Consider the following 21,633-nt stretch of genomic DNA (forward strand, 5'->3'; position numbering starts at 1 on the left):
AATTCAACTACCACTACTTCTGTAATCATAATCACTCACAACCAGAGGTTTTGTCCTGGACGTTATGATGATTATTAAAAGGCTGCGGCCTCAAGCACTGCAAAAAGGGATTTTCTCTGCGTGTCTTGTTTTCCAGTACAAACCCAGATCTGGGCCAACACTATGTTGCTGTCGTCTATATACAAACATTCTTAAATCAATATACATACTTGAGAATCAAGATGACATAGGAAATGAAGTCTTGTTTTCTGATAAATGTATCAAAATTAAGTGAGTTCATGCTTAAAATGAGAAAACATATCTGTAAAAGGGTAGGAAAAATAAATGTTAATCTTTTCTTTACACCACTGGATTTTTTTCTCTTCTTGTTTTAAAGGAACACTCCACCATTTTTTGAAATAGGGCTTATTCACCTTCTTTCCTACATTTAGATAGGTGGGCAAATGCATTTTTGTCTCAGTGCATGCATTGTTTTAGTTTGACAGGGTCGGCCCTAGCTTAGCTTAGCATAATAAATGGAATCCTTTGTTGCCAGCTAGCATGTCATGAGTAAAAGTAATATATATAAAAAAAACAAAAAAAAACCTAATTATTTCTTGTGGCCTGCGTTTTCACAACAAGTACAAATAGTGATGCAGATTAACACTAGGCGATTTCCTATGCAGATATTGACTTGGGACTATATTAGGGGGAAGCACAGGCGAAGCACTGCTACTTGGGTGCAGAGATATCACGCCCAAGTAGCAGTGCTTCGCCTGTGCTTCCCCCTAATATAGTCCTTAATATATAAGTCAATATCTGCCTAGGAAATCGCCTAGTGTTAATCTGCATCACTATTTGTACTCGTTGTGAATACGCAGGCCACAAGAAGTAATTAGGTTTTTTTTTTTTTTTTTTTTTGTCACTTTTACTCAGGACATGCTAGCTGGCAACAAAGGATTCCATTCATTGTGCTAAGCTAAGCTAGCACTGACCCTGTCAAACTAAAACAATGCATGCACTGAGACAAAAATGCATTTGCCCACCTATCTAAATGTAGGAAAGAAGGTGAATAAGCCCTATTTCAAAAAACGGTGGAGTGTTCCTTTAAGCATAAACTCACTTCATTTTGATAAGTTTATCAGAAAATCAAGATTTCTTATGTTACGTCCCTTTGCTTTTCAGGTAAATGTCACTAAGAATGCTTAGATCTTCTTACTGATTCGTTTTGATTGCATAGGAAGGAAATGCTATATCAGAAGCATGCATCTTGTTTTCTGTTGATTTGTGCGTGAGAATGAATGCGCTTCCTGTGTCAAAACACTGTTGCGCTGTATTAAAAAGTCTGTAGATGCACCTTTTTGTGGTGTACATTTTAAGGGAAAACCCACCCGCAAGTCTTTGGTCCTGTACCTCAAGAATTCACGTGATGTTGATGACTTTTATCTTGTTTTTGAAGTTCATGTGAATTAGTTGTTTTCCTGTTCCTATAGACGGCATAAACAAGCAGTCTGAGTTTCAACATCACACCCAGAATTTCAAAGTATTTAAAGCAGCACAGGGTGTAAACCGTCAGATGTGTTAGGGATACGATCAGACGTCCTCTCACACAAGAAAGTTCTGGATTATTTTAAGCATAAGGGCATATTTGTGGCCTTGTCGTCGATCCTTTTTATCCGTCTCTCTGACATTTTTCTTAGCTTTTTGCCAGCAGCAGACTGCCGTCTTGCCCAAAGCTCTATATATAGCGACTTAAACGCCTAGATTATGATGGGTCAATGACACAGTACACTTCATGAGCTGCTCTCTGCTCTATATGAATGTAAGGTCACATGCCAGCCTAATTACTGTGTGCTGGTTACATTTTACATCAGGTTGAGCATTATTATAGATGAATACTGTGGTGTTATGATAAATACAAGAAGAATGTTGCGTCTATGAAGTTTGTGTTTCATGGCAAAGCAGATTTTTTTTAGCAGGATGTTGACACTTGTAAAAAATAAAATAGAAGCACATATAATATTTGAATGCCACTATGAATATTAAAAACACGCATGATGCATATTGTACGCTCATGGTGTTGTAGGTGAACCCAGATAAGAACTTTAGGTAACACTTTAGTTTAGGGCTCAATTCTGACTATTAACTTGCTTATTAGCATGCATAGGATATTGGCAGTTTATTAGTACTTATAAAGCACATATGAATGCCTTATTCTGCATGACCATATTCTACATCCCTTAATCCAACCCAATACTTAATAATAATAATGATAATAATAATACGTTTTATTTATAAAGCGCCTTTCCAGGGCTCAAGGACACTTTACAATGAACAAGCAACAATAATGGCAATGGACAATGATAAGAACAACAATAGGTAGGTAGGTTTACTTAAACTTAACAATTACCTTACTAACTATTAATAAGCCGTAATTAGGAGTTTATTGTGTCAAAAGTCATAGTATTTAGTTAGGTAATAGTGAGAATTGGACACTAATCTAAAGTGTGGGCGAACTTTATTGCTCAGATGTTGCTCTTTTATAGTTCAAAGGACTTCCTGGAGTTTTGAGGAAGTTTCACCTTCACTAAGCATCAGCTTTGTCTCAGATATTTCTCTTTCAGTATCTTAAGAGGAATACAAATACAAACAATTTCGGACAAATGGTATGCTCAGATAATTTGGTCTTTGTTTGAGCTCATATTGAGATCTATGACTTTGGTATTTTGGCAATTCTGAGCAGAGTTAGAGACATTTTTATCTCTTTTGAATCTCTAGAGGAGACGTGTGAGATTACTGTGAGGGTTTCTTGAGAGAAACGTCTGAAAACATCTCATTTTAATTTAGTTGCTGGCTTGGAGAGATATTAAAGAGATAGTATATATTGATATACTATACCCCCAGATTTTTAGACATAAATTGTCAGTGTGTCGCTCAGATCTATTTTCAGGCTACAGCATCTGTCTCAGCATCTGCGTGCCGCCCGGTCCCTGAAAATTAGTGCCGCCCTGCCATTTACTGCCCCATTAAGTCAAGCCTGTTTATCAGTCCAGGGCTTTGATTTGACTCTTGGCGGAGCTCAATGTTTGTTCAGGTTAGGATGTGGCTCTGTTTAAAAGATGTGACATTTCGATTTTGTTCCACAAACTTATAAAATAACCTTTAAAAACATTCAAAACACTTGTTGATAATGTTCACTGAAATGATCTAACTTATAAAAATGATTTATAGAATGTATTCGGACTTGTTAAATCATCATGATTTAATACTCAGATTAAGATCTTTGGGTATTTTTGACTGATTTTTGTAGTTATACGAAGCCCCACATCTATAAACAATAGAGCTGTGCAGTTTGCAGTGCTTAAACACGAAAGACATTTTCAGTTCAAACTATGAGTTTCTTCTGGGGTTTACATGCTTGATGCATCGCACAACCGTTGAAGCTACTTGTTTAAAGCGTGCAATGGTTTCAGATTCACGTTTTAAACTGTGTTAGTTGGTGAATTAGTTTTTTGCATTATAGCTATTGCTATATTGTGCATTTTAGCACTTTGATAAGAAATTGTCTTCCAGTTATATACATTCATAAAGGGTTTGCATATGCATGATGAGACTTATGTGAAAGTTGAACTGGGCTTCGTTTCTCAAAAGCATTGTAAGCCCAAGTATATCGTAGAGTCATTGGCACCACTGGTCTCTACGATCAACTTTGCTCACAATGCTTTCGAGAAACGCAGCCCTGGACCGGATCACTATTATAATGTTTGCTAGTTTTCCTTGTTAACTCCCAGCCTTCCCACTTTGGATCTGAGACAGAATTGCTCGCTGTATAGCGGTACCATCAGGTTTCCCCAGACCACTGAGGGATGATTAGTTAACCAAAACTCGGTTTCATGTGGCGCACCAAAAGAGAGCTCCCTCATAAGGGTGGGTTTCCTGAAGCACTAGTGGTGCCACCAGCTCTGGAAACAGCCTTTAATCATGACATGCAAACATACATGCATATGGACTGTTAAAAGAAACTGAAACACACAAATCCCAAAACCTAAGAACAACTCGTGACTTGGTTAATTATGACTTTATTTGATCAGAAATGGCTCATTACTGTACGTTTCACCTGCATCAAACATTCAGTGCATGCACAACAACCACCAAAAGGTTAAGAGATAAAAGTCACGTGGAATCTCATAAATTCCTTTTAATTGGCCTTCTCCTGGATATAATTGCAGAGCAACGGTATAAGGTACAATTATTGTTTGTCATGTTTTGAGAGCATGCTTTGTGTGAGGTCTTTCCAAATGTCAGAGCCTTAGGGTGAAGCATACATGTGCATGTATTTGTGTGCATGAAAGAGAAATACACTGGGAAATATACATTTTTACACTAACATTCAGTAAAGAATGAGAAGACTGGCACGTTAGACATGGAACACTTTAGTATCTTGTAGCACAGCCCAAGTATTTTACATCAATACTGAGGGCAGTTCATTTAGGCTGCATTAGGAATTGCATATTTACAAAAAAAAATGAAACACAATATGCATTGATAAGTGATTCAAATTGCAGTATGCTACATTGTTGAGTTTTATGTAGATTAAATATGACTGTAAATATATTACAAGAAATAGTGCAAGTACTGGACACATACAACATCCACATATGTCGAAAATTCATATATACTGTGAACAGAATGCAGAATTATTATTAGTATGCTACCCTATAAAGGCAAATCTACAACTGGAAATGTCTTTAATGTTTTTTGATTGATTAAATATACATTTTCACACTTTTTTGTCTGAATCTGAGCTTAGTCGAGTCAAACCCGTCGAGACAGGGCCGATAATAATATCTAAAAGATTTTTGATAAAATGTGTAGTTACAGTGTTTGCCTTTGTAGGGCAGTATGGGTGTGTTATACCCCATGCCTCATGCAGATTGTGGGACATTACTTATTTTCTGTCAGGTGTGTTCCACCATACACAAATTACATCCACATGTAACCAGAAACATGCCATTTTAGAATTCACATGATGGGCAGCCACAGCCCGGCAACTCGGGAAAGGAGGACATTTCTTACCAGCGTTTCCACATGTGTACGGCTTGTAATTTAGTACCTCAGAAAGTGCAAAAAAGACTTTAGATAAGCTCTATTTACTGTTGGGTGTAACATGTTTAGATTTTAATGACAGACTGTCTCAAATTTCATACTTACTTTACAATTAAGATGTGTGCGTATTTAACTTTTCTGCGCTAGATTTCTCTTTATGTAATTAGTATGTAAAAATGTAACCCAAATTGGAACTGCAAAACTCTAATTATATCTGCAATTAGTGGAATGTACCATGATTATTTAAGGCACAGTGAGAGTCTTTACCTACAGCTTACTATTTCTAGAAATATGTGATGTTAACACAACAGAAAAAAAGGTTAAGAATATCCTAAAAAAAATCAGTAAATGTGTATAATATATATTACATTTTCAAAACAATTTTTTATTTTTTATTATTATAAACAATTTATAATAATATATAAAATTATTTACTTTTTTTGCATTACAGTAATGTCAATTGGGGCATAATTGTAATTTAATTGTCATGAAAATAATTTCTCAATACATTTAATGATCCTTTGTGGTGCAATATGATTTTAACAGCATTTGACCGCTTTGTTTTCATTCAGGGAGAGAAAGGAGAAGATGGCACTGAAGGATCAGATGGACAACCAGGAATCCCTGTGAGTTTATTTTACTTTATCCGCCTGTTCTTTGTATATTTATTCCCTATTTTGTTTTCTGCCACAGTTTAGTTTAGTTTAGTTAAACCATTTTTTAAGCCACTTAAAAATTTGTAGATGCTTTAAAAAAAATATACATTCGCTGGCCACTTTATTAAGTACATCTGTTCTAGTACATCTAATCAGCCAATCACGTGGCAACAACTCAGTGCATTTAGGCATGTAGACATGGGCTGTGTCCGAAATCGCCCCCTATACCCTTAAATAGGGCACTATGTGAGGGGACAGCCATTTGTAGTGGTGTCTGAAACCATAGTGGACATTATCAAATGCATTCATTCAATTCCACAATGCACCGCAATAACGAGTGTTTAACAGATGCATGCTCAACGGCTAGAGAATACCCATAATGCACTGTTACAGTGATGCCAAATGAATTCCTGCCTATCAAACAGCAAGCACAAACTATGCAAAAGCGGCAGCCCTTCCGGCGCACTCAGTCTCCGAATTCACTCACTCGTTTTCATTCACTCTTCAGGTGGACTATATTAGTGGAGTAATGTAGGGAATAATGTGTAAGGGTAGGGAAGATTTCAAACACAGCCACGATCAAGACGATCTGCTGGAGTTCAGACTGAGCATCAGAATGGGGAAGAAAGGTGATTTAAGTGACTTTGAACATGGTTGTTGGTGCCAGACGGGCTGGTCTGAGTGTTTCAGAACCTGCTGATCTACTGGGATTTTCACACACAACCATCTCTTGTGAGCGGCAGTTCTGTGGGCGATTGCCTTGTTGATGCCAGAGGTCAGAGAATGGCCTGACTGATTTGACCTGATAGAAAGGCAACAGTAACTCAAATAAGCACTTGTTACAACTGAGGTTCAGAAGAGCATCTCTGAACACACAACATGTTGAACCTTGAAGCAGAAGAGCTAGCGCAGAAGACACACCAACACTGGACATCAACCACACGGCATAGGCTAATAACGTTTTTTTTCATATACTGTGTACTGTCTATAACAATTCTATCTAACATGTTAAACAGTACTGTTAGACAGATCGCTAACTAATGAACACAGAGAATGCGAGCATTGTTTGCTCTGGCGTTCCCTTACCCCTCCTACCGGTTCCTACGGCCACTTGGCCAGTGCGAACGCAAACAGCAAAACCGAGTTTGGGGGAGAGTAGTTCATAGAACTGTTTAGACGTGGACAGTTCCTATAACTAAGTTCCTGTAACTACTTGGTCGGAAAGCGGCCAATGAAAATAAGTTCACTAAACTCAAATGCCCCCCACAGTCTCCAGATCTCAATCCAATAGAGCTCATTTGGGATGTGGTGGAACGGGAGAATCGCATCATGGATGAGCAGCCGATGAATCTGCAGTAACTGTGTGATGCTCTCATGTCTATATGACCAGAATCTCTGAGGAATGTTTCCAGCACCTTGTTGAATCTCTGCCACGAAGGGAAAAGGGGGTCTAATCCGGCACTAGCAAGGTGTAGGCCTACCTAATGAAGTGGCCGGTGAGTGTAGTTAGTTCAGTTTGATTGATAAGGCACCAAACATCTGCAGTCACACTGTCATGAACCAGTACAATTCTAGTTAACTTTTAGGAGTAGATCATCAGCTTTTCTGTGACACAATACAAAGATTTTACAGATCTTTGCTTTTTCTCTAATTTCATGTCATTTTCATTATAGATGAAACATTATAGAACTCTCTAGGAAATCTCTAGGTTTCAGCTTGCTGTGAAATTTCTCCAGCCCGTCAGATTAAAACTTTCTAAATGACACATTAACTCAATAATAGTGTTGTGTTATGATGTGTTACGCTTTTAATCGTGTATTTATGTTATGAGAATTTGACTGTGTAGTGAAAGAGTACTAAATATGTAAAGTTTCATGTATGATGTTTCTGGTGGAAAGGTGGTTTGCAGGAGGCCTCACAGATTTGTGGTGTGCTGCTAACTCTAGATTTGGAAATGATGAAACCACAGTGTTTACTAATCCCCAGAATACATCACGGAGATGTAGAGTAACAGATGATATATATAGTCAACAGCACTGTTTATGCTTAAAATGTTCTTTAAAATCATCCTGCTTCATCACCAATCACGCATATGTGGACTGCAATTCTCTGACTATGAGGAAGGAAAACGCATCTGTGGCACAACAGATGAGGCCTTAATCATTCTTGAGTTTTTTTTATAGGGTCCACAAAGCAAACAGGAACCATTTTGTTTTACATAAGGGTTAATTATTATTCCTAATCCTAATATTATTCAGTTTTTTTTAACCAGCTGTTTTTAAATTTAAAAGCCCCGCCCTGCTGACCTGTTTGAGCTCACTCATACACACATACAAATAGCAAGAACATAGTATGTGTGTATATAAAAAAAAATATATATATATATATATATATATATATGATACGTGTGTGTGTGTGTGTGTGTGTACTTGTACAACTATCTTTGTGAGGACCAGTTTGAGTTTTAGACCATTGGAGTGAGGACAAAGAGAGTAAAGTGAGGACATTTTGGCTGGTCCTCACTTTCTGAGACCCCTTTAAAGGCCTGTTTGAGGGTCAAGACTTGGTTTTAGGGATAAGGTTATAATTAGGTTAAAGGGATAGTTCACCCAAAAATTCTGTCAGTAGTTGATATACTATACCACCTGTCAAAAATGATTGATTGACAGGTGCCCCGCCCCTTCCGGTGACAGGTACCCGCCCCTTTTGGCATAGGATCAAAAGGATCAAAGAAGATGATATGAGATCAAAGGGCTTTTGAAGTCTTTTTGAAAGCTAGTTTTGATTTTTGATTGACAGGTTGACAGCTAGTTTTGATTTTTGATTGACAGGTTGACAGTTAGTATGACTTTTGATTGACAGGTTGACAGTTAGTTTCGGGTTTTGAAGTCTTTTAATGCCTTTTGATATGGACAGAAGGTTTTGAAGACACTGTGATTAAATAATTATGTCATGATATCTGACAGAAAGTCTGATTGTTTGAAGCCTATTGAAGCCTTTTGAACATGACAGTTAGTGTGTGTGTTTTTGAAGACACAGTTATAATAATATGACAGCTAGTTTTGGACTTCTGAAGTTGGCATCACACACGATCCTCCCTATACATATCCGGGCTGTAATGTGAAACTGATAAGAAAAAACTGTGGAAGTTTATCTCACACAAACGTTGAAAAACCATTCAGTTCTTTTAAAAGAATATAAATGTTTATAAATAAATAATATAAAATAAAGATCTTACTAAAACCTAATTAATCTGTTTAGACTGTTTGCGGTAAATGCAGTTGGGTTGTCGAGGTCAAAACTCTAAATAAGCTGTGAATCAAATAAACTTACTATAAATAATGTTGTCATTTTTTTTACTCTTACACTGAATTTTTGGATTTTGTGAAGGTGTGAATCATTTTTGATTAATATTTAATATAATAAAGTTCTGTGTAACAGATTATTAACGGAGATTATTAATAACCTATAATAGGTTCAATAACAATGTTCAATATAAACAAGAATCCGACTCTAATGCGACTGAGCTTGTTTCACATATAACTGTTGATTGTTAGATATAATAGTTAGATGATTAATCTAACCATTGAAATTGACGATATGTTAAAACATTTCGGCATTATGCCGAATAAAAAGAAGATCATAAAAAGGAGAACAATTATTAAGACATAAAACACAACGTCTGTATTCTGGATCGGGCCTAAAAGACCGATGCCTAAAACTCAAAGTATTGGTGTGGACAGAATAAAAAATGAATCAACCCTCCTTTCACGTAAAAATACCACGTATCAACTGTAATTCATTAGCTTAACTGTTGTTTTGTCACACACAAAAACACACAAACAAAATAACTGTGTAATAATAACAAAATAAGTGTAATAGTTAGACGAGTTTGAAGTGTAATAGTTTTATAGGTAACAGAAAAAACAGCAATACTCATCTTTCACGTCGATGTTTCGTAGACATAGCAGAAAGATGTTCTAAAATAAATATGATTTGTTTAGTCTTAAACACTCTCATACTAGAAGGACCGTCATTGAATTATCTTTATGCAATATTTGTTCATGTTTTTCATACATTCCCATATGAACATGTTTGACCACGCTCTGAGACTTTTTGCAAACTGTACAAAAAGAAAAAGAAAGAAGAGTTCAATTACAGACATTCAAAAACTAAAACTGATCACTATAGTGGCTTTTCTGTATTGTTTTAAATGGCTCATTATGATGCATTTACTTTTAACCCAGTTGACCTCTAGAATTTACTTTTGGTGCAATTTTATCTGCAGGTTTCACCAAAGCGTGGAACTTTGTTTAAGGGCGAGACACGGCAGGCAAAAACATCGGGGTTTTTTTACTGGTCAATTTTGAGATTTTTGGATATTTGTCTTCAATAACATGTCTTCTTTGAGACTTTTGCTGAAAAAAAGTCCGAAATACACATTTAGGTCTTTATTTTATTACACTTTGTCTGTTTGCGTCTGTAGATTTCTCATAAATTCAACAAAAGTTCGCGTTCTAAATCAACATGCTGCTCCGCGATCTCTGCCGTCAGCCTGTCATCAGAAGCACCGTGTGCGTTCACACCGCCGCCGACTTGAGCTGCAAAGAAGCTCTGGCCGCCCTGTCAAGGACGCTTGTCAAAAAGTACGGAGAAGCTTGTTGACGCTTGTTGACGCTTTGGCCGCTCTGAAGTCTGTGTCACACCATGAAATGTAAACAGGAAAAAAAACAAGCAATACATTGACACTAGAAACCTTTTATAATGACAGCATTTTTATAACCGTTTTGGTCACATTTGGTCGGGAAAAATCATTTTGATTAATATGCGCGAGGGAGAGCGAGCAAGACGTGTTGTTTGAAGACGGTTAAGGTGAGTGAGTGCGCGCGCGCGGCCGGGGCTCTCTCTCTTTTGTAACTGGTCCCTATATGAAAATAACGTCATACATTTTTATATAATAACGTCATAAATTTCGTCATAAATGATAGGAAACCCAGCAACAGCGATTATCAGTTTCTCGGAACTAATGTTTTGGTAGGAACGAAAGTTTACATCGTATGTTTCTCCGGAATCAGCCAGCGCGAAGGACGTCTATATTCTGATTGGTTGCTGGCGTTTTGCCGCTGCTTGCCGCTGAACCGCGTCATAGCTCATTACCATAAAGTTGAGCTTCAACTTTCAGATTGACGCTCAAAACGCCCAAAACGCGACGCCGATGGATTTGACGCTCCTTGCAGCTGAGAGAAGCCAGCTTCCATTGAAAATGAATGACTTCCGGTAACTTTGGAAGCTCAAGTCGGCGGCGGTGTGAACGCACAGTTAGGAAGCTCTCTCTCTTGTGTACAATCCTGTCGGATCCAAATATGGTCATTTCCTTTTTATCAGCAACCAATCGTGAAAGTAAAAGGGCTGAATGCGCAATCTCATTGGCTGATGAAAAATCTTTAAAGCCCGTTTTCTCAAAATGACTTTTCTCTCATACTCCAAGTCCGAAATCTCCACTTCAGTCGCACCTATATACACCAAACTTTCCAGTCTTGTACCTAGTTATATTATGAAGACATTTACAGAGGGATTTGTAAATATATTATTCCTAGCCTGATTTATATAACATTTTATTCCAAAAAACATGGCGAAAATCATTTTTTTAAGGCTATTGACAGTATTTTCTGATTTACAGGACAACAAAAGTAGATATCCATAAATCCCTCTGTAATTTTTTTCCCATCTAATATGTGAACACAATGAAAAAATAATTTTTAACCTGGCTTTATCCAATACTCAGATATCGTTTTTTAAAATATATGCAAATTAGTGCATATTTGATTAGATATTGCCTGATTTGTATATTTAAACATTAAATTACAGAAAACTTGTAATACATTTTTTTCTCATCTTAATGTAGGTAATCAACTGGGAAAGTTTCATGGTGATATCTGCTAGTTAAATTTTTTACCCTATTCACCTGTAGTGTCTCGCCTTAACAGCTTCAAGTTTTGATGAATATGCATCTCTCGGTGCAATAGTTTAAGTGTAACTTTGTTACTCATACTTTGTGTGATTCGTAGATAGAGGGAAAGTTGCCCTAAACAAAGTATCAATGTAGTTCTCAAACAGAAAGACTATCACTTAAATTCTTAATGGTCATTTATTTCTTTAAACAATGATTGTTGACCGCTCTCAAAGAAACGTCTACACCTAAAACACATACAGTCCGACATACAAAATGTGAAACAGTGTCGTCTGCTATCTGGACAAGATGACTAAATCTAGTGGAGTAATAAAACCATCATTTGGAAACTTTTGTGTATCACAAATTCTTAGTGATTTGGTCTTTTGAATCTTAAAGATAAAGAATAAGATTATGTTTTAAAGTTAGTCCATAGGGTGTGGAACTTTGCATCACTATGGTGTGTAAAAATACACCCAAAGATTTAAGCACAAATATTTACACACATACTAAGTAGGAGAATATCTTACTGTATTGTGAATATTCCATTATCTGTTTATTTGGGGTCAGAGAACATCCTTAGCTCATACATCTCTTTACTTTTGTGCTGGATGTTAGTTAAAAAGATAAAGGTATTAGTTAATAACAAACAAACAAAAAAACTTTATATCAGCATGAAGCCATAATATTAATAAATCAAATATGGTTTTCAATTACAGTACAATGACTTCCATAATATTTTCTTTTAGTAAAGCTATGTCTGCATCAGCCAACACAAAGTTGTGCCTTGTGAGTGAGACCTGGCAAAGATTACACCAATATTAGATTTCTCGAACATTGCATGGTTGCACTATGCCTGAAACTATGCTGTCAAAAAAATCATCTGTTATCATGGTTTAGTTGAATTTTAAAACACTGTTTTTTCTTAAAAATGTATTGGGAAGCATGATTATCTTGTTTAATCGTGTATTAAGTCCATATTTATCAGGTTGATATTTGTAGAAATAAGCAAAATACATTTATAAAGCAAAAAGAACCAGTTAATGGCCTTGTGTCAGAACACAACAGGTATGAAGATATGTTTGGTTACTTTTAATTCTAACTTTAAAGCTAGATTATCCTTTGAAAAGTGTAATACAGTATTTGATTTTTACACATGCAGTGTTTTCGCTAACTGACCTACCCCTGAAGTTATGACTTCTGAAGGCCTCTCATGTGCAGATTCGCTCGGTTGAAAAATGGTATTTTATTAGCTAAAATCATTGTCTTTATTCATAAATATGTCCTCATTGGTGTAAAATGACCTCTGCCAATGATCTGACTTATCCTTGTAAGCGAAACATTTCTTATCTTTATTTACATGGGGCGGGTAAGTCCATGGAAGCTTCCATGTCGTTCCGCCATCTTGAAAAACTATAAGTGCAGAGAGGGACAAAAAGCACTAGCCTACCTCAACACGTTTCATCAACGCGTGTTCGTTCAGAGCCGGCTGCCTGAGACCAGCTAAAGTGGACAAGGAGATCAGTGAGAGGCGCTTGTCACTACCCCGGAAAATTTGAAAGGCTGCAGTGCACGGGACAATATAATGCAGGATCATACTTATGCAGAGCCACAGGAGAAGGAATCCTCGTGGCCAAAAAGCAAAAATGTTATTTATCGGGATGCAAATAAATATCGGGATAGCTTTTCACAGGTGGAAAGAGCTAATGAAGGAGAAAGACTTTGAAAGGGAAGTTGCCTGCTTTCTTCTCGACAGGTAAGTCAAAATGACGGTCTAAATGACAAGCTTTTTTCATTGCTTGGTTGTGTAAATCATTATATAGGCAGCATAACAGTAGAACATGTGTAGTTAAACTCGATGATGTGCTATTGGAAGACATGTTGTCATAGCTTCTTGACACATAACGGCTACCGCAGTTGCAACACGCATTTGAAAAGCGAAGCGCTAGAGAGCACTATTCGTTAAAATGCAAAATACAATTTCACCGCTAGATGGGAGAAATTCTTTTGGGAGAACTAACTTGTAGGGTCTTTAACAAAAAAGTCTCCAAAATCAAGGAGGTCAAAGGGCATGCTTCCTGCTATAGTATCATCAGCTCTCCCCAAAGTCTATTCATACGGCCACCAGACAGATTTTAAACACCGGATTTAAACTTCTACATATATTTTGAGTAGATAACCAATAGTATATTCTCAGTAAAGGGTTTCACCCTGTGTGTTTCCACACTGATTAAGGATAGTTTGGGAGTTACAAGTAAAAATGATCTTATACGTGTAATAGATCATAGCTACCAGAAAGATCATGATTTGAATTAAGACGAGTAAAATTAAATATTCGCCAACTTGACTTATGCCGCGTCTTGGACCACAGAGGCACATCGCGTCTCTGAAATTGTGTGGTGATTTTCCAAATGATACAAACTTAGTGTAAATAAGGGCAATGTGGAGTCCTCGGATTTCTTAAAAACAACACAACATCAAAACATTGTGACAAACTTTCACAACATGTTGTATGGACAAAAGATCTAAGATCTAAGACGCCTAAGCATACTTTTTTGCTTTATTTATTTATTTCATTTTTGAAAAATGTACAAATGTAGTTTTCTGTGATGGTCGTGTTTAGGTGTACATGATCGAATATGCAGTTACGGTACAAAAATCATTATGGCTATGGAAAGCCCCCACCATAAAAATTGAAACCCCAGCATGGACAAAAAATGCTGATTGAATCTTTTCATATAAATGAGATTTAAGACGACTAAGTACAGTTTTTCAACCATCTAAAGTTTTTGAACAGACATTGTTTAATAACAATTATACTTTAGGTCACAGTAATCTTCTAAAAGGTAAATAGAAGATGCGTATGTATTCAAACTTTAAAGATTTCAAACAGTCTTTTAATTTTAAAAGATCATATTTAAACTTTTACGATTATGCTTTGAAATAAATTTAGTACGAACAAAACTTGGCTCTGGAAAGGCGTTAGCAGACTAACATTACATACGCTGTGACACGATGCACATAGAGATTAGGTCATTTTTTAGAACTGTGTGTGTGCGCGTGTGCAATACAGCTTAGAAATGATATTAAATTATTTATTTATTTTATAGTTTTCTGTGATGGTCGTGTTTAGGTGTACATGATCGAATATGCGGTTACGGTACAAAAATCATCATGGCTATGGAAAGCCATCAAAATTGAAACTCCACACTCCAAATTATGATTGAATCTTTTCATATAAATGAGATTTAAGACGACTAAGTACAGTTTTTGAACAGACATTGTTTAATTACCGTTACACAAAATCATTACCGTAATCTTCTAAAAGGTAAATAGAAGATGCGTATGTATTCAAACTTTAAAGATTTTATTTAAACAGTCTTTTGTTTTTAAAAGATTTCATTTAAACTTTTAAGATTATACTTCTTATAAATAAACTCAGCACCTGATATCCTGATCGCTGAATTTGTGTGACTCTCTGACACACACACACACACACACACACACACACACACACACACACACACACACACACACACACACACACAAACACACACACACACACACACACACACACACACCGTTTGGCTGGTGCTTTTTGAAAGCTCCGCAGGTCAAACGCTGGTGTAAAGAGAGGCCAGAGGGCCCTGATTTCTAAACATGTTTTTTCTTCAGCTCTCTAAACATTTAACTGATTGTTTCATAACATGTAGGCCTATGTTTTTTCTTCAACTCTATAAACATTTAACTCATTGCAATTTTTTTTTTGTGAATCCATTTTATTTAAACTGGTTGTGTGAGGTTTTAGTAAGATCTTTATTTTATATAATTTATTTATAAACATTTATATTCTTTTAAAAGAACTGAATGGTTTTTCAACGTTTGTGTGAGATAAACTTCCACAGTTTTTTCTTATCAGTTTCACATTACAGCCCGGATATGTAGGGAGGATCTTGTGTGATACCAGCTTCAGAAGTCCAAAACTAGCTATCATATTATTATAACAGTGTCTTCAAAAACACACACACTAACTGTCAAAAGGCATCAAAACCCGAAACTAGCTGTCGTGACATAATTATTATAACTGTGTCTTCAAAAACAAACACACTAACTGTCATGTTCAAAAGGCTTCAATAGACCAATTATAGGTTTGTAAACATCCGGGATGCGCGCGCATCGTGGTTGCAGAAAGACTCGTTTAACAGCTGATCATTACACGGATACGGATAAGAATAATACTAATAGTTCGATTTAAAACATTTTTTATACAGATTTACGATTCTGGCAACCGACTGCACAACACGAAATTTTTCCGGATGTTGTCTTTTGGTCCCGACATGCGCAGTAGAACCTGCGTGACACCGTGTGACGTAGGTTGATAATTCCCCTATAGGCTTCAAACAATCAGACTTTCTGTCAGATATCATGACATCATTATTTAATCACAGTGTCTTCAAAACCTTCTGTCCATATCAAAAGGCATCAAAAGACTTCAAAACCCGAAACTAACTGTCAACCTGTCAATCAAAAGTCATACTAAGTGTCAACCTGTCAATCAAAAATCAAAACTAGCTGTCAAAAAGACTTCAAAAGCCCTTTGATCTCCTTTGATCTCATCTCATCTTCTTTGATCCCTTTGATCCTATGCCAAAAGGGGCGGGTACCTGTCACCGGAAGGGGCGGGGCACCTGTCAATCAATCATTTTTGACAGGTGGTATAGTATATCAACTACTTCTGTCATCATTTACTCACCCTCAAGTTGTTTCAAACCTGTAAGAATTTCTTTTTTCTGCTGACCACAAAAGAAGATATTTTGAAAAATGTCTGTAACCAAACAGTTGATGGACCCCATTGACTTCCATGGTAGGAAAAAAAAAAAAGCTATGGAAGTCAATGGGGTCCATCAACTGTTTGGTTACAGACATTTTTCAAAATATCTTCTTTAGTGTTGAGCAGAAAAAAATTAATTCTTACAGATTTGATAAGGGTAGGTTTAGGGTAAGGGTTCGGGTTTGGCACTTAGTTGTGATAGGTAAGGTTAGAGTAAGCGGCTAGAGAATGCATTGTGTCAGTGAATGTCCTCATAAAGATAGATGTACAAGAATGTGTGTGTGTGTGTGTGTGTGTGTGTGTGTGTGTGTGTGTGTGTGTGTGTGTGTGTGTGTGTGTGTGTGTGTGTGTGTGTGTGTGTGTGTGTGTGTGTGTGTGGCTTCCCCTGCAGCTACCACTTTACACATAAAAAATATGCATGCACTAACTACACTTATGCATAACATGTTTTCCAACCCCTTTTAACAACGTAATTGTGACCACCTAATGTAAATCACTAATCAATCTACCCAAGCACTAATAATACGTCCCAGTGTCAAATGTACTGTTTTTTGGGTTTTTTTTCAGCCCGGATATTGTCCCGTCTCATTTCCTTCAGTTGTCTGTCTGTCACCTTGTAGTGTTTTAGGTGTTATGTGTTTCACTCTCACTCTTTACTAATTTATTCACTCATGTGTATGTGGTGCTTTAATCACCCATGCCCTTATAAGGATCCAGGGTCTTACTAAAACATGGTGAAAGGTTATGGTAGGACAACCGTTAAATGCACTGAATATAAATGTAATTTGAATGTAACATTGTGTATGTAGGCTACTTCAAAAATATATCGCCTTACTAAAAAAAAAAAATAAAAAAAATAAAGTTGTCCTCCGAAGAGAGCGGGTGGAGGTGGGTTAAAAAAAAAAAAAGACCACGCAGTGAAATACAGTATTTTACACACATTAAATGACATTAAACTCTCTTTGTTAAACGTTCTTTGTTCTCAGTGTAGCATGTGCAATGGCAGGAAGAGTGCGAACTGCATGTCATGCAAAGTTTCGTGACTGTGGTTGCAAGGGTGTTACTTCTAGAGAATGACTTAATTACTTGTTTTATTAAAAGCTGCTTTCTAACACGCAACACTATTATGTTTGCTCCTACCTCTGGTTAGTGGTTTGAACAGACCCGACCTGAAGTATTAAACTTTGGCAACTCGTTCTGCACAGTTTGGGCATGAATGGCACATCAAATCATGTGTATTGTTGAGCACTGGTGTGTCATTACTTTTGAGATGGAGACTTACTTTTATTTATTCATTTATGTATTTAACAGCTACAGCTTGATACTTGCAGCTGTGGTTAGATGGTTTCAATCCAAGGCTAAACTGAAGTCTAATTTCAGCTAATGACTTGAAGTGATGTGGTTTAGGCCTCAATGTAAATATTTAGATATCCTTGGCTTAGTTTGATATATATTATTCATATAGTAAGTACTCCCTTTCTGCCCGTTTCCAAGCCCAGATGCTAAGAGTAGCTGTATGGAAACTTTTAGGTAGACTGTGTCATGTGATTAATATAACAGTTAATACACCCCTCCCTCTTCCTGAGGTTGTGGCGAACCTCTGAATGTTCTAACTTCTTTTTCTTTCCTGCGGAACCGTTTTATTTGGCTGAATCGTGGACACAGCAGGGGGAGACAGAGGTGTTTCTAGTAGTAACCAATTCATTAATGTCAATAAATGCTCTAGCCCACTCCTAGAGGTCAACAGTTCTTCAGCACGGCCACGACATCTGTCTCCTTGTCTTTCCGTCCGTCTGTCTCTGCACTGTCTCTTTCATGTCTGCTGCCACATGCACTGTGTGGAAACTTTGCTGTTTGATTGAACAGTTTTACGCTCATTTATTTCACAAGTTGTTTGGCCTGCTTCCTGTTTATGGCCAATGAAACTTGGCTCATTTGAAAGAAAAATGTACAACATTCTGAGATTCCTGAAATCTTTTGGTGCAGGAAACGGGATGAATCAGCTGTGGCTGGTTATAGGTGTGGTGATGTAAGCTTCTCTTTTATCTTTCACCATAAAACTCTTATGTAAACCGTTCTAATGGAAGAATATGTGCTTGCCAGTCCATTGGATGGGTTACAGTGTGGCTTGGCAATGAGACAGAAAGGCAGCACTGGGCAAGTAAGCATGCAGTAGTGGTAGTAAAAACTGCTGCCAGCATGTTAAAGTCACCATGATATCCAAATTGCCAAATCATATTTTTTTATGGAATATTGCAGTATTTATTACAAATGATTTAACCGTGCACATCATTATTTCTTTTAATTCATAATCTTTAAAGTGAAGTGACGTGAAGGCCATGCATGGTAACCCATACTCAGAATTTGTCCTCTGCATTTAACCCATCCAAATTAGTGCACACACATTAGGAGTAGAACACACACACACACACACACAAACTGCAAGATTCACTGCGGTGCCCGGGGAGTGATTCGGGGTTAGGTGCCTTGCTCAGGTGAACCTCAGTCGTGGGTATTGAGGGTTGAAGATAGCGCTGTTATCATTCATTCACTCCCCCCACCCTTTTTCCTGAGGTGTTGACAAAAGAAAAATGTAGGTGGGGGGAATCAAAATAATAAAAAATGTAAGAGTCAAAATGACTTGCATCCTCCCTCTTGCAGCGACATCTGTTCTCTGATAACATGTTTCCTGGCGTGTGGGCGGGGCAACCTGTCACTCACATGAGATCGACCAATGGAAAACCACAATGTTTACGATCCAATCAATTCCCCACGGACAAAATCAAGCTTAGAAGCTCAAAAAATCTACAATTATTACATTTTTGATTATTTTTACTCCCCCAACCTTAATTTTCCTGAGGTATTGAGAAAAAAGAAAAGAAAATGTAGGTGGGGGGGAATTAAAATAATAAAAAATGTAATAATCATAAATGAGTCGAAATGACTTGCATCCTCCTTCTTGCAGCGACATCTGTTCTCTGATAACATGTTTCCTGGCGTGTGAGCGGGGCAACCTGTCACTCACATGAGATCGACCAATGGAAAACCATAATGTTCCAACGATCCAATCAATTCCCCACGGACAAAATCAAGCTCAGTCTTGTTCGAGAAGCCGTAAAAAAAAAAGAAAAAGAGAAGCCGTTTCACTCTGATATACGTCACAATACGGAAGAAAATACTTCAGTTTCAGAGTAGATCCATAATTGTGTATTTCAGTCATTAACAAATTTGCACAGATAGAAAAGGGCTCATGGGATGCAAAACTGTACTGCTAAAACCATACACTACTCATGATGACATGTGATTGCTTTTTTGTTTTTAGGGGATACGGGGGCTTCCTGGAGAGATTGGCCCTGCTGGACCTCAAGTAAGAACCCAGATTAATCATAAAAAAAGTCTAAAACTTACTATTAAATTTACTTAAAAGCTATTAATAATAATAAATTAAAAAATCTCTGTTTTTTAAAAGAAATTTTAAAAAATTATTAAGCGAAGATGCATTAAATTGTACTCCAGTATTTCACAATTTTACAGTTTTTACTGGATTTTTGGTTGAATAAATGCTGCCTTGGTGAGCATAAGAGACTTATAGACATTAAAAAATTGAAAACATGAAAAAATATAACCCAGACAAACTTTTGAATGATAGGTAATGTTATTTTGAGAGTGTTGATTTTGTCACAGCTCTTGTGCTGTTGTATAACAAATTATTTTGACAGGGTGAGCGAGGCATGTCAGGACCAGCAGGCTTTACTGGACCAACAGGACAGCAGGTATCTCATCATTTCAACAGATTTATGTTTTGTTTAATGCAATTTGTTGGCTTGATGCTAAATTGCAATTTTGCAAGCAGTAGCTGTTTAGTTTCCTCATCAAGGCCTCTAATTGTAAGCAAAATGCCCAACATAAATGTTCCTATAGACAAAATCATGCAGCTATTACTTTAGTAAGAAAACAAACATGACTCAAACCATATCTTGGAATCAGAATATAACAGAGTTTTTGTGGAGCGGTTCTCTTTTGTAACCACCTAGCAGCCCACTCACAACACTACCAACCACAAAGCAAAACCATGCCAACCACCCAAAACACCCTAGATCTGTGGTGCCACGTTTTGTCCCACTTTTTTCACAAAATGTGTAAATCTAGTTTCCAACAACAGATGTAAATTATACATTTTTTAAAGGTGAAATGTGCCCCAAACCCACGTCATTGGTTAATGTTTCCAGACAGAATGGTTTGATCTGTATCACGGTGTTTGAACTTTTGGAGAAATGTATTCGAGCTGTTTTAACTGAAAGCAACTCACACTGATATATCTTAAAATATGTCCATGCCATTGTTTTGTCTCAAGATGCACACCGGTAATGTTTATAAAAGCTGCTTAAATGTCCTAATTGAACTACGGCCTAATCCTGGCTTAATCTCTAAGACCTGTCTGTGAAACCAGGCCTAGATGTTTTAGCATTGAATTACTGATATTTGATGCTTTGTCTTATTGCAAAGTTGTCTTCAAAAATATCTTTAATTTCAGGGACCCCCAGGCCCAGCTGGCCCACCTGGCATAGAAGGTCCTCCTGGTCCTAAGGTAATTCATCATGCAATTTTGCCGTTTTTATTTAGCAATGACATATTTAATTGATCAAAAGTATTTTCATATCACTTCTTAACATCACTTTACCTATTGTCTTGATTATAAGTATACTTGTTATATAACATTTTATTGAAACTCTTGTTTGTTGACAGGGGAATTCTGGCTCTCGCGGACAGGATGGGCTCCCTGGTGCACCTGGTGCAAAAGTGAGTGAGCTAGGGGAGGGGGATTTCCACACATAAAGGTCTGAAAAATATGATAATATCTCCTTTTGTGACATACATGCCTCTTTCTCAGACAGCTTCAGGAAATAACTTTGAGTAGCAGATGCTATGTTAAGCCTCCATCAAGTCATAATGTTCAGAAAGATATCTCAACTCAAGCTGAGAAAATGTATGCATTTTACAGAGTGTGAAATGGCTGCAATTTTTAATTCAATGCATTCATTGCACATTAATGCAAGTTTTAAAGTGATAGTTCACCCAAAAATGAAAAGTAGTCCATATTGTGCATTATT

The 21,633-nt window shown here is 36.9% G+C and overlaps 1 protein-coding gene across 1 annotated transcript in view; it reads left to right on the top strand.

The window, feature by feature from the left end:
• LOC311291453 (uncharacterized protein) overlaps positions 1 to 21,633 on the top strand; it is a gene marked incomplete at its 5' end in the record, with an annotated part of 36,949 nt that overhangs the window by 5,104 nt on the left and 10,212 nt on the right. Inside the window, 5 exons of the mRNA XM_084410488.1 lie at positions 5,658 to 5,711; positions 19,845 to 19,889; positions 20,242 to 20,295; positions 21,057 to 21,110; positions 21,269 to 21,322. Of these exons, the coding sequence (XP_084266614.1) occupies positions 5,658 to 5,711; positions 19,845 to 19,889; positions 20,242 to 20,295; positions 21,057 to 21,110; positions 21,269 to 21,322 (261 nt within the window). The remainder of the gene's footprint in view (positions 1 to 5,657; positions 5,712 to 19,844; positions 19,890 to 20,241; positions 20,296 to 21,056; positions 21,111 to 21,268; positions 21,323 to 21,633) is intronic.

The sequence above is a fragment of the Rutilus rutilus genome, assembly GCF_951802725.1.
Source record: "Rutilus rutilus genome assembly, chromosome: 6".
Lineage (NCBI taxonomy): Eukaryota > Metazoa > Chordata > Actinopteri > Cypriniformes > Leuciscidae > Rutilus > Rutilus rutilus.